The 12,592-nt window shown below is 36.1% G+C and overlaps 1 protein-coding gene across 2 annotated transcripts in view; it reads right to left on the reverse strand.

Moving 5' to 3' along the window:
- Positions 1 to 7,385: 7,385 nt before the first annotated feature.
- Positions 7,386 to 12,592, reverse strand: part of GABRG2 (gamma-aminobutyric acid type A receptor subunit gamma2) — a 116,775-nt gene continuing 111,568 nt past the window's right edge. Inside the window, exons 9-10 of one of the 2 annotated variants that reach the window (XM_037799433.1) lie at positions 11,246 to 11,269; positions 7,386 to 9,851 (exon numbers count right to left, since the gene is read on the reverse strand). In XM_037799433.1, coding sequence (XP_037655361.1) covers positions 9,576 to 9,851; positions 11,246 to 11,269 — 300 coding nt within the window. In that variant the 3' untranslated portion in view covers positions 7,386 to 9,575. The remainder of the gene's footprint in view (positions 9,852 to 11,245; positions 11,270 to 12,592) is intronic. The other variant, XM_037799435.1, reaches the window with a different exon arrangement.

Below are 12,592 nucleotides of genomic sequence, written 5' to 3' on the forward strand. Positions count from 1 at the left end.
TGCCTATTTATGTGTCAGGCTCTTTGCTAGGCAATAAAGATTCAGAGGTGGAAACTGTAGTCCATACTGTTAAAGAGCTTATAGTTTTATAGGAAGGGCCATCAGGTAAACCTTTTGTAAATGTATGAATGTGTACATTCATGTGTATTAGTTTGTAATATAAAATGATTTTTTAAGATGGGATGATACAAATTTTAAAACCACAGCTTTCATGGTAGCAACAGGGGTTTATTACTTTAATAGTAATAGTTGTTACCAATTCTCCACTGCAAAACTGGGGATTTCAACTACTTAATATAAAACACCTTTCAGGGCACTTCAGTGTTCTCTCTTTTTAGTCCCTAAGTGAAACTCATTGTGCCTGGAAACCAAATGTGTTCGAAAGATCATGCTGACTGTATCACATCACATACATGCAGAAAAGACATTACAGAGAAACTGATTTGATACTCTTTTAGATATTGTGATTTTTAAAAAATGATTAATGTATACTCCCAGGGAAACCCCATAATGCACATGAAGCCTTTCTAGGCTTATTTTCTTTTTCTAAGACATAAAAAGGTTAAAATTAATGAAAGAGTACCAGTTAAAGGCAACTTCCCCATGTGTTTAGGATCTGGGGAGGGGTAAGGATTTTGTGGTTGGGCCTTTATTTCCCCATTAGTAATTTTCATCTCCTTTGAATACCAAATTTATTGCATTTCTTCTGCATCATACTCTAAACTCTGTAAGGATAGATAGAGCCTGGTCAAATAGCTTTTACTGTGATATCTCTAATGTATAACACAGTGCTTGGCATATGGGAGGCACTCAAAATAAGTATTGAATTAAACCAAATCCTCATTACCTCACAATGGCATCAAATCTTTTTGGAGAATAAAGAAAAAAAAAAAAAAGTAAAAGAGTGAAAAAAGATAGACAAAATCAATAGAGGCTTAAAAGAGGAGAAGAAGTAAAGCTAAGTTTCATGTTGAGTTGTCCTTCTCCTCGGTTCAGTGGGGTTCAAATCTGGCCCCAATGAGAACTCGGTTCCTCCTGTGGCTTTTAGGGGGCTCTCTTCAGTGAAGGTGTCATAACCTTGTACTCTGAAGAAAATTAGGGTCAGAGTATTAATAACAAGCAGATCTGTTCTCCAGATGGTGTGGTTGTAGTCACCTTAGTTTAAGTTGCACCAATTTAATTTTACTTGTTCCCATAGGCACTCTGCTTACAGAAATAAGACTGTGGCTTTCCTAAAAGCCTTCAACCCAGTATAGTACTGTACCCTTGGGCCCTCAGTGAGTAAGAAGGCTTGTCTTCTTTTAAGCTCAGCAATAGCAGAGGAGGAACACTGGCTCAGAAGCTCCCCTCTTTGTTAAAACTGCTAACAGCTCCTTTGACCTGCAATGCGTTGGCTGACTTGGCCCCTTGCCATAGACTCACCAGAGGGCATATCTATTAACCTACATTGACACCGAGATAGTAGCTTCATAAAGGAATTTGCTTGACGACTATAAAGCCAATTGAAAAGTTGTTCATGTTGAACAGAATACACTTTATAAAATATATGAGTCTCCTCTGGTATTACAATGTGATTCTTTTCAAAGGCTTTTTGTTTTTCATGGCATAGTAATCCAACCGGAAAGACCTAAATTTCACCATTATCATCAGGAAGTTATGAGGACTAGGATACAAAGAGGCTCTTCATCCATCATGGGCTAATTTTGAGGGGGTAGGGGAGGAGAGGTTTGCTGGATAATTTCATTCATTTCTTTGGATCTTTGGATCCATTCTCCACCTTTCTGTACCATGCTGTGTGAGGTTGACCACACTGGCCCACGCCTTCTGAGTTTCCTTGCCCCCTAGTTTGTATTTGGCTTTGACCAAGGGATGCTTTAGGTAGGAGTAGAGAGAATTATGGATACTTATTTCTCCCTTTCCTCCCTGCCTTGGTAGTGATTGCTTGATTCATGTAAAGTACAGCTCCTATTGGTTAGCTTCTCTTCTGCCATTCTTTCTAGGTTCCAGGAAAAGCTCTTCCCTCTTGAACTGTCAGGACTAGGGTCATGTGGTAGGCAGATAAGGGCCCTCCAAAGTTGTCTGCCTCCTAATCCTTGGAACCTGTGAATATGGTTCTTTACATGGTAAAAGAGATTAAGGGTATCAAGGTATAATTAAGGTAGATATAATAAGGGTATCAAGATGGAGAGATTGTCCTGGGTAATTTGAGTATGCCCAATGTAATCACAAGGTCTTTATAAGATGGAGGAGTGTCAGAGTAAGGGAAGGAGGTAACACAACAGAAGCAGAGATCCTAACGATGTGATTGCTAGCTTTGAAGATGGAAGAGGATCATAAGCCAAGGAATGTAGGAGCTTTCCAGAAGCTGGAAAAGGCAAGGAATGGATTTTCCTTTAGAGCTTCCAGAAGGAATGCAGCCCTGCTCACACCTTGATTTTAGCCAGTGAGACTTTTGACTTCCATTACTATAAGACAAAAATTTTAGGTTAAGCCACTAAGTTTGTGTTAATTTGTTACAGTGACAATAGGAAACTGATATAGGTGATAATGGCTTTCCACTGTTGCTAGGCACCATCCTTTGTTGGTGGACCTTAACCTTGCCCCCATCATTGTAAGTAACCCTTTTGTTCATTTCTCTTCAATTACCCCTTCCAGTTTATTGCTAGGATTCTAATTTTAAAATATTCTCCATTTTTATTCAGCAAAACTACTTTTATGGATTAATTCTATGGAAATAGAAGCGGATATATACAGTGTCCGACTAAGGGCATTGATTGTAGCATTATTTACAACAACAAAAATATGAAATAATGTAAATTTTCAGACATGGGGGACTTGCTAAAAATTATGGAGCAGTCATAATAGAATGCTTGGAATGTTTATGCTACATACACACAGACACACATGCATAAATGTGTGAAAAATGAGGATACCAGATATACCTATATATCTGTATCTGTCTGTCATCTATTTATCAAGTACAAATGTGTTTCAATATACACAGAGAAAAAAAGAAGAGCATGATACATAATGTTTTTAGTGGTTAACGCTTGCTAGTGAATTAAGAATCATTTTTTTGTGAGTGTGTGTGTCATTTCATAGTTTTCAAATATCCCAAGGTTTTCATTAGTAATCAGAAAGAAACAAAGTTTTAACGCAGTAACTGGGACCTATTCATGTATAGTGGGATGCTATGTAACATAGGTAAAGACTTTCTGGTTTCACCCACAGTTAGAATAATGATTTCTTCTTCCTACAACTATTTGTATACAGCTTTATTGTAGGTATTCTTGGTATTCTTATCTGACTCCTGTATCATATTATGAGTATTTGGGAGAGAATGGTTTAAAACTGATTTCTTGCTGCACTCACAGTGAGACCCAGAGTACATGTTTACTTAAAAGCATGATGTTGAATTGAATTTATAGATGCTTAATGGAAACTTCTTCAATGAGGGACTTATTTTCAGATCCATAAAAGATACAAAGTAACAGAAAAAATATAAGGCAATTTCATGCAGTGGGGAGATAGAAGATAAACAACCCAATTTAAGATGCAAATAGATAGTGAATTATTTATATATTCTTGTCAAAGAACTTTTCATTAAAAATGTGTTTACCAAGGAGATTAGATGAATGTAGTATTTAGCTGGGGCAAACATTTAGAATTATTCCACTCAAAATATCACATCAAGAACTGGAAGAGATTAAAGAAACTAACATATTGTACTTTAGTCAAACTGGAAGAATATCATGGACCAGGTAGAATCTTAATAGGAGAGTGTTCAGTGTGTTGAGCAGAGAAAGGCATTCTAGGAATATGGCACTCCATTGGATAGGAACTGAAGGAGGAAATGAGACAAATGTGCCAAGACAGCTAGCTTGTGAATGGTAGAGTTTAGTAGAGTTTGAGTATTAGATTATGATACAAAATGTCAAACCAAAATAATCAGCAGAGTAGTGACATAGTTGAAGAATACTATAAGGAAAGGGACCAAATCCCCTCATTTACATATGACAAACTGAATCCCATTTAGGGTTAGTTCACCAGTTGGGGATAATTGATGAAATCCCCAGATGTGACCTGAAATCTCTAACCCTGGTGATTGTTTTACCTTTTTTATGAAAAGAGGGACCTCATAGATTACAAACATGATTCTTAATCCAGGTAGGCCATGGTCGTTGTGCCTTTCCTTTTGTGATACTTCATATCTCTGTCTTTACTAAGGAAATTGATTGACATCCAATCATTCCTTGGTATGAACTTACTCTCTGCAATAAAACTGTGAGTTATGTACCATTAATATCCTCATTAAAGATGAAAACTGAGCCAGAAAAAAAGGTGCATAACAAATCTTGACATGACCTAGAATTTGAAATTAGGTCAACTGGATCAAGAGCCTCTGTTTTTCTGTTTTGTTACTCAAATAATAATTAGAGAAATCTTTTCTTCGGTGACCCAAATATAGCAAAAGGAAGTTACAAGTGGACTTTTCAACTGACATATAATTTCTAATCTTGGAAAGAGTAATCATAGTCAGACCACTCCCATCCATTGCTGAAATGGTAGAAAGAATGAGCCTGCAGTGACTAGCTATGGGAAACTTCTTGATTGTCTATTGCCCCAAGCCCTGAGGACAAAGGCCAAATCTGTTTCCAGAGGTTTTTGATGATTGAAGACACTCTCTTTCAAATTGAATTCTGAAAGCAATATGGTTAATTCCTGACTATTGAATTAAGGAAATGTAAACTTCATTAATTTATCTCTGTTGCTTACTATTCTAAAATTTGACTCATTACAATAAAATAATCAGAGAGGTCAAGATTAAGGAAAGAATACATTCCCAAGTTTGACAGATCCTAAAGCACTAACAGAGGGAGAAAGAATCCCAAATTTTTACTTCCAAATCCCAAAACACTATGAAACATAGTGGAAAGAGCAATGCTTGGGTAACTCCCGTAGATCCACCAATTCTTAGCCGTGTGACCTTTGGCAATTTATTAGGCATTGAAAAGTGCAGCATAGCTGTTAGTCTAATCATTCTCCCTTTCTCCTACACATTTGAGAAAAATCCATAGTGCCAAAGCATAGAGATAGCAAATTTTTACATAATCCCCAAAGACTGCATCACTTGATTAATTTGACCTTCTTCACAGGCCAAAAGTGTTTCTCTGAGTGAGAATAATATTGAGATTTAAAAAGAGAGATGAATGCCATACAATGAATACACACTCAGCTAAAGATAAGAATATTAAGTTAAATAGCAGATAAGAACTCTGTGCAGGTTTGGATATATTATGTCTCCCCAAAGGAGCCATGATCTTTTAACCCAATCTTGTTGGATGGAAACTTCTAATTGAGTGTTTCCATGGAGATGTGATTCATCCAACTGTGGGTAATACATTTGATTAGATTATTTCCATGGAGATATTACCCCGCCTATTCAGTGTGGGTCTTAATTGAATCACGAGTCCTATAAGAGCTCACAGACAGAAGGATCTCAGTGCTGCAGCTGAGAGAGACTTTTGGAGAGACACTTGCTGATGCTTTGGAGATGCTAGCCCAGAGTTTGCTTCAGAGAAGCTAAGAAAGACAAGCCCAGAGACATTTTGGAGAAAGCCATTTCGAAACCAGAACCCTGGAGCAGATGCCAGCCACGTGCCTTCCCAGCTGACAGAGGTGTTCCGAACCCATCAGTCACACTTCAGTGAAGGTATCCTCTTGTTGATGCCTTAGTTTGGACACTTTTATGGCCCTAGGACTATAAATTTGTAACCAAATAAACCCCCTTTATAAAAGCCAATCTATTTCTGGTATTTTTCATAATGCCAGCATTAGCAAACCGGAACAACTCATTGAAAACTGTGTTTTTAACATGTCTGGAAATTGAGAAATTGATGTTTAAATTCGATGCAGGGAGTAATGGGAGCCAACAGAATAACAGGAAAAGGAATTTTAGGGCAGCTATGTTTGTAAAGGATTATACTTCCTTCTCCTTTTGAGAAAGTCAAAGGACTTGAAGAATATATGACTCTGTCTCTGGAGTATGGCTTCAATCTAGTCAACTCCTACATTTTTAAGTTTGAGGGATGCATGAAAAGGTCATTTGGCCTTAAAAATATTTAATCCAATATGTGAGATTCTTTCAGCAGGAGACTTAGATTTTTTCAACCTGCAGGTCACAAGAAGGTTTAAATGAAAATACTCCTTAAAAATGAAATATCATGACATAGGGGCTATTAAGGCGTATACAACTACTGCTGGATTCTTTCGAAGGAGCCAATTTGATAAACGTAGGAGGAGGCTACAGCAGTCCAATGGAGGGACAGAAGTAAGGGAGGGAGCCTTCACCCATTTGTTGAGTGCTCTGGCTGCATGAGGTGAGGTGGGATTTTTTTTTTGTTTTTGTTTTTTACTAATTTATAGCCAGTAAAATGCAATTTAGGGAGTCTAAATGAGTTGACAATTGCCAAACAACTGGTAGAATTGGGATCCCATTCTGTCTGTAAGCAGATGCTGTATTCTTTTTTTTTTTAATGAGAAACATTTTTTATTTCTTCTACAGAGGTGAAAATAAGATTTCTTATTTTTCTTACTCATAAGATTAAAATTTTAAACTCTTAAAAATTCAATTTCCTCTTTTCAAAGCACATGCCATATTAAAAAAAATCTTAGCAATCTGCATTTGAACTCAAACAAAACATACAGCATCATTGTCTTCTGACAAAATAATGCATAAAATCCCCACACAACTCTGCAAGCATGTTCCCTCCTTAACAGTTTAAGACCCAAACCACAAACATTCAGTGAAATATTTATTGTTTCTTATTTCTGTGGGAAACACAAGACCAAAGATGTCTTCTGACTACAACTGTTTCCTGATGGCTCAGCAACAGTCTTTGCTTTATTTTAAAGTACTTTTTTTTTTTTAAACTTGCTGATGTAAGGTACAACTAGAATTCTGTAAAACTTGAGGATACAAGTGAAGGACGAAGAAGAGATACTTAAGGTCTACCCTGTGTCACAAACTCAGGAAAAAAATGTACACAGGAAAAAAATCCTCAGATTTTATCAATGTACCCTTTAAAAAAGTGTTTTTTGTTTTTCTTTTTAACTTTCTGAAAGCAGATGCTGTATTCTTAACCACATCTAGAGTAAGGATTTGATCTTTACTTACTTTATGATATTTCTGCCTTTCTTCTCCACTCCACATACCAAACATATCTCATAACTGTTTTTGAAGTGAAGACACTCACCATGGAAAATATCACATGGCTTGCAAATAGGGCTCTCTGAAAGGGAAGGAAGTATGGGGGAATGAGAGAGGAAATAGGGGTCATAATCGATAAGACAAACAAGTCCAACCAGACCACTGAGATGCCACCATGGTTTAAAATGCAGCATTTTTATTGTAAAAGCCCACATGTTAGGCAATTCCTTTGTGAAAAGGTTTTCAAATACATAGGGCGCAGCTGATAATTAAGAATTAGATTACATATAATATATATTTGTATTGCCAATACTATGCACACATTGGAAAGCTAGCTTTTTGAGTGTCCTCATTACAGAACACAGTTTGAATCGACAATAATATGTTTCTCACCAGTGAAATTTGCCAACAACTCTCCCAAAAGTCAACATTTATTATCTTGACCAAAACAAGAAAATAATTCATTCTATTTACATGTGTTTGAGGTTATATACTAGAGCACTGGTATATATAGAGCACTGGTTTGTAAGGTTGGCAGCTAAATGTGTTTCAAGATTCATCCAGATGACTTGATGATGACAATGGTTTTATATTAACAAAGCCACTCTCTCCTTTTTTCTACTGTTTTTAGATGATCTATAAAGTTTATACTAGCTATGAATTAATTCTGACTTAGAGCAACTATTGTCATAAGAAAGAATTGACAAAGGGTGCTTAGAAAAATTAAAATGCAGGATTAATACATGAAGATGGGGCTCAACTCATCATACTTGAAGTTTGGAACAGCCCCTTCACTTGATTACAATGTGGTTTAATGAGGCCACAGCCATAAACTCATCTCCTTGTAAGTCATCCATTTATTCTTTTATTCTTTTATTTAATCCGTATATATATATATGGTTATATATATTCTTCTCTCTCTCTCTCTCTCTCTCTCTCTCTATATATATATATATATATATATATATATATAAACTACATTCTGAACACAAGTCAGGTATGAAGCTTGCTTATTATGTCTGTCCTATGTCCACAAGCACAATTGTGGATGGGTCCATGATGATTCATTCCCAACCCTGGAAAAACAATGCAATGCACAAACTCTAAATATGCCCTAGAAGAGTCATTTCTTTGCACAAACAAGTATGGTTTTAAGAAGGAGTATGAACTCTGCCTAAAATAAATTTTTGACAATGAACACAAATAGCCAAAGTTCTTTGGATCCTTCATGTAATTTCCACAAAATCAAAATCATTTAATGCCTATGTGAAAAGATGTCAGAACTGAGAGATTCACCAGAGTATATAAGGTCAATTCAGTTCAAACCACATTTACTGAGCACCAACTCTGTGCCAGGCACTGTGCAAGGTGACAAGGACCCAAAGAAGAAATGACAAAGATTCTGCCCACAAGGCACTCACAATCACTAGAAGCAGATCTTGACATAGAGACTAAGTTGTACTACAATCTATCATCCAAAAAGTTAGAAAAATAGCAGCAAGCACAATTACTTTGTACCCTAGCTATGACAGTGGGCATATTTAGAGGTGGCAAATGTTGATTATTCAATCTATATTTTACTTAAAGTGTTGCAATATATCATACAAGAAAAATTAGGCTGTTTGATTCCTCATGCATGATCGAAAATGTGGAAAAAATTCCTCCCTCCAATTCTAAACTCAGACCCTTAAAGTTACATTCATGATTCCTTTTTATCTCAAAGACACAAAATAAAAGACAATACTTTATGATTGGAATGCCAATCCATTTATTTTGGATCTAAAGAGATGCATGCATTAAACTTAAAGCATTCTAAACTACTGAAATATTTACATCATTGTACATGTGGTGTGGGGGAGAATTTTCTCCCAACTTGGATTGAGGTGCATTACAGTTCTAGTCTAGGCTCTTATATTTAATGTGAGTGGTGGTTCTTCCCAAGGAGTTAATTCTATTGGGATCCAATTTACGAGAACTTGGCCCCAAGTTAACTTAGGTTACATCTCTTGGACATTTTTGCATCTAAATGTATTATGAATTGGGATATCACACTGTAAATAGTCATGGCTTTCACTATTTCAATTGCTGTAGCTAAATAATATCTTGTTTGGTTTCAATGCTCCTGCTCCAATTTCACTTTGCCTTGCAGGTTTTAAACATAGCCAACACTAAATTGCAAAGTACACTAACCAAAGGAGAGTTGGGCACAAAAAATATGACATTAATACAGTTTACCAGGTTTGGACATAAATGCACATTTGGATCATTATAAACCACATAGGAGAGTACTTTAAATGAACTTAGGACATTTTCTCTTCATGAGATTCAGTGAATAAGACCCATTATCAGTGTTCCCCCTTCCCCTTCACAGGTAAAGATAGGATACCCAATAAACCAGATTGAACAAGCAGAAAGCAGTAGGGAAGAAGATTCGAGCATATGAGTCCATTTTGGCAATACGGATATGTATCCTCCCATGTCTCCAAGCCCCTGTTCGACAGTCTTCAAAACAGCAGAAAAAACTGGCACAGTCCTTTCCATCCAGACACTCATATCCGTATTCTTCGTCTCTCTCCTGAAGGTGTGTGGCATTGTTCATTTGAATGGTCGCTGATCTTGGGCGGATATCAATGGTGGGAGCCTGAGACAAGTTTAGGGAAGAGGAGAGACCAGAGTTAGTTATACTAGACAAATCCTAGACTTTTTGCCCACAATGTCACCAGTGTGAAAGATGAATCTGAAAATGGTTACTCAGGAAATTGCTATGACATCGTGATCTACAATGGTAAATTTGAACTTAGCACATTTGCGGATTTCAAATATTGAGCTTAAGCAGTGCAGCTGAAAATAATGCCATCAAGCTCTAGCAAGAAGATTGAACATCAAAAGAACTCAAAGTTTAAAGATTTAAATAAACAACTACATGGCATCTTTTCTAGTAACTATTAGATGTGAAGTTGGATACATGAAGGCATTTAATGGTACTGCATGTGAGTGGAACAGAGAAATAAAAATGCATCAATTTTGAAATCAATTTTGAAATCATGCTTACTTATAGGCAAATAGTAAGTACCATTGCACTGAGCAAAGATGCTGTCAATAGAAAATATTAAATATATATATATATATAAATTTGGAAGTTTCCTGACTTTATACCACAATGGTATGGCTACTTTTAAGGGAATATAATACTCTGTTTAACATTCAGCATGTAGAAGCTCCAGAATGACTGAAATGTTTACCTATGTGTAAATAAAAATTCAGAAAAAAAAATGTTACTACCTAGTCATCAAACTTTTCTAGCATTTGAGAAGAATCGAGTACAAATTAAATGTATGCTAGTCCAATCTTTTCTGCCAGACCAATTATAAAATTGCCATAAAATTAAATGATTTATTTAATGTTAATTTGGATGAGTCAATTTTAGGACAATATAAACAGAAATCCTGGTGTCAAGTTGAATCAGAATTCGAATGAGAATAGAAATCTCATTGCAATATTGTGTACTGAGAGAGCCAATAAGACCAGTGATCACTCTGAAGGAAGGGATGGGTGTTTTTAATTTAAACCCTTTTGAAAAAGGGTTTTTTTTTATAGAATTGAGGTAGAGTTCAGGTCAATAGAGATTATTAATTTAATTATCAAATAAATAATTCCGTTTTGAGTAAGGACTTATGGAGCTAATTATTAGGTTTAAAAGGGCAAGCATATAGCAGGTGTAGCTGGTGAAATTGGTCCCATTTTCATTTGAGAAGAGAAGGTCAGTCTTGGCTTTGATATTAAAGAGGCTCTCTTTCTTAGTGACATCTCATGACACAGCTTTTGAAGTCCATGTAAGTTCAAAACATCTGTGAATTAGGGTAGGGTTGTTGAATCAACTCTAGATAGAACCTATAGAACTATCTCCATCTGGAAAGTGTTATCTCTAGTAGAATGCTTAAATATCTACTCATAAAAAACAAAAACACTATGTAAGCATTAATAGTTAAATTCAGCAGTTGCATGCAGTGAATTTCCATTCCAAAAACATTATACCTTGAAGGAAAACATCCGAAGAAGCTTTGGGTTTGTAGACAGAAAAGAGAATCACATTTTTTTTTTTTAAAGAAGGAAAGAAAGAAAGAAAAGAAAAGAAAGAGAGGGAGACAAAATAAGTTAAATTAAAAATACATTTTGAAAACATGGTAAGTGAGAGAAACCGAAATTATAAACACAGAGGGACAGTTTTACGCTTGGAATAAATAAATGCCTAAAATTAGAAAATGGCATTTTATGATTCCTAGTAAAATCCACAATAAATTAATCCACAATTATCTGATTATGAAAGCCAGTATTGTCCAATTGTGAGAATGCTTCCTTTTGCCTAGTTCTTCTGTATAGAAATACCGTGATTATATATTTTTTAATTATAATCAGGTAGGCCTTAATAGATAAGTCTTGACATAACAAGCCACAGGACCTAATAGAGAGGAAGATTACATTTCAACTTCTCATTCAAAGCCTAGGCTCTTGCTAGTTCCAATAAACCATCCAATTGGTTTAAAGGGGGAAATGCATGAAATTCCAAAGTAATTTTATTTTCTACATTTCCTTAATCTCCTTTCTCCTCTGTCTTCTTTTCTTCTGCTATCTCCATGTCCCTGGATTAAGGAATCCAAGTGTTTCTATCTCTGCAACAAAATCCAACCTGCAATGACATAGCTGTTAGAGATGGCCAAGTCCCTTCAAAGCTTGTTTGAAAGCTAGTCCCTACTTCCTTGTTACCACTGGCGGGTAACAAAGCTAAGGGTCAATAAACCATATACTGGGGGAGAGCAAAATGGAAAGCAAATGGAGAGCAAACAAGAAACGCCACCACAAGGAAAATGAAACAAAGATAAAGAACATGGAAAGACAGAGAGAGGCAAAATAGTAAAGGAAGGACTGCATAAAGAGTAATACATATTCAGTAAGTTAAAGGTAAGAGTTTTTGTTAATCATCAGGAATGATGCTTTTTTCTTTACCTTCTACAAAGTGTTACATGGAAATAAATATGCACAGGTGCTATCATTTCACTGAGGTTCCCAGAGAGGCATCAGGATACAGCCTAGACTCAGCTAGACTCTCTCAGTGTAATTCACCCCCCATATTGTCTGGCTCAGTTTGCTAACCATTCTTGTGTCTCTCATGGCCCTTAGAGCAGAAGAGCAGGGGAGGCCATCTATTAAAGGTGGTAGGGTGATTTCCTTTGCCCCTGTCATTAAAGAAAATGGAAATTAAATTTTTAGGGGCTCTTATGTGTCAGACACTTTGTCCACGTGGGTAAATGGGTAGCAATGTGCTTTCCACAAAATCCGTAATAAAAGACAATTACTTTAAGCATTAATATGTGTGCCTCATCA

The sequence above is a fragment of the Choloepus didactylus genome, chromosome 11, assembly GCF_015220235.1.
Source record: "Choloepus didactylus isolate mChoDid1 chromosome 11, mChoDid1.pri, whole genome shotgun sequence".
Lineage (NCBI taxonomy): Eukaryota > Metazoa > Chordata > Mammalia > Pilosa > Megalonychidae > Choloepus > Choloepus didactylus.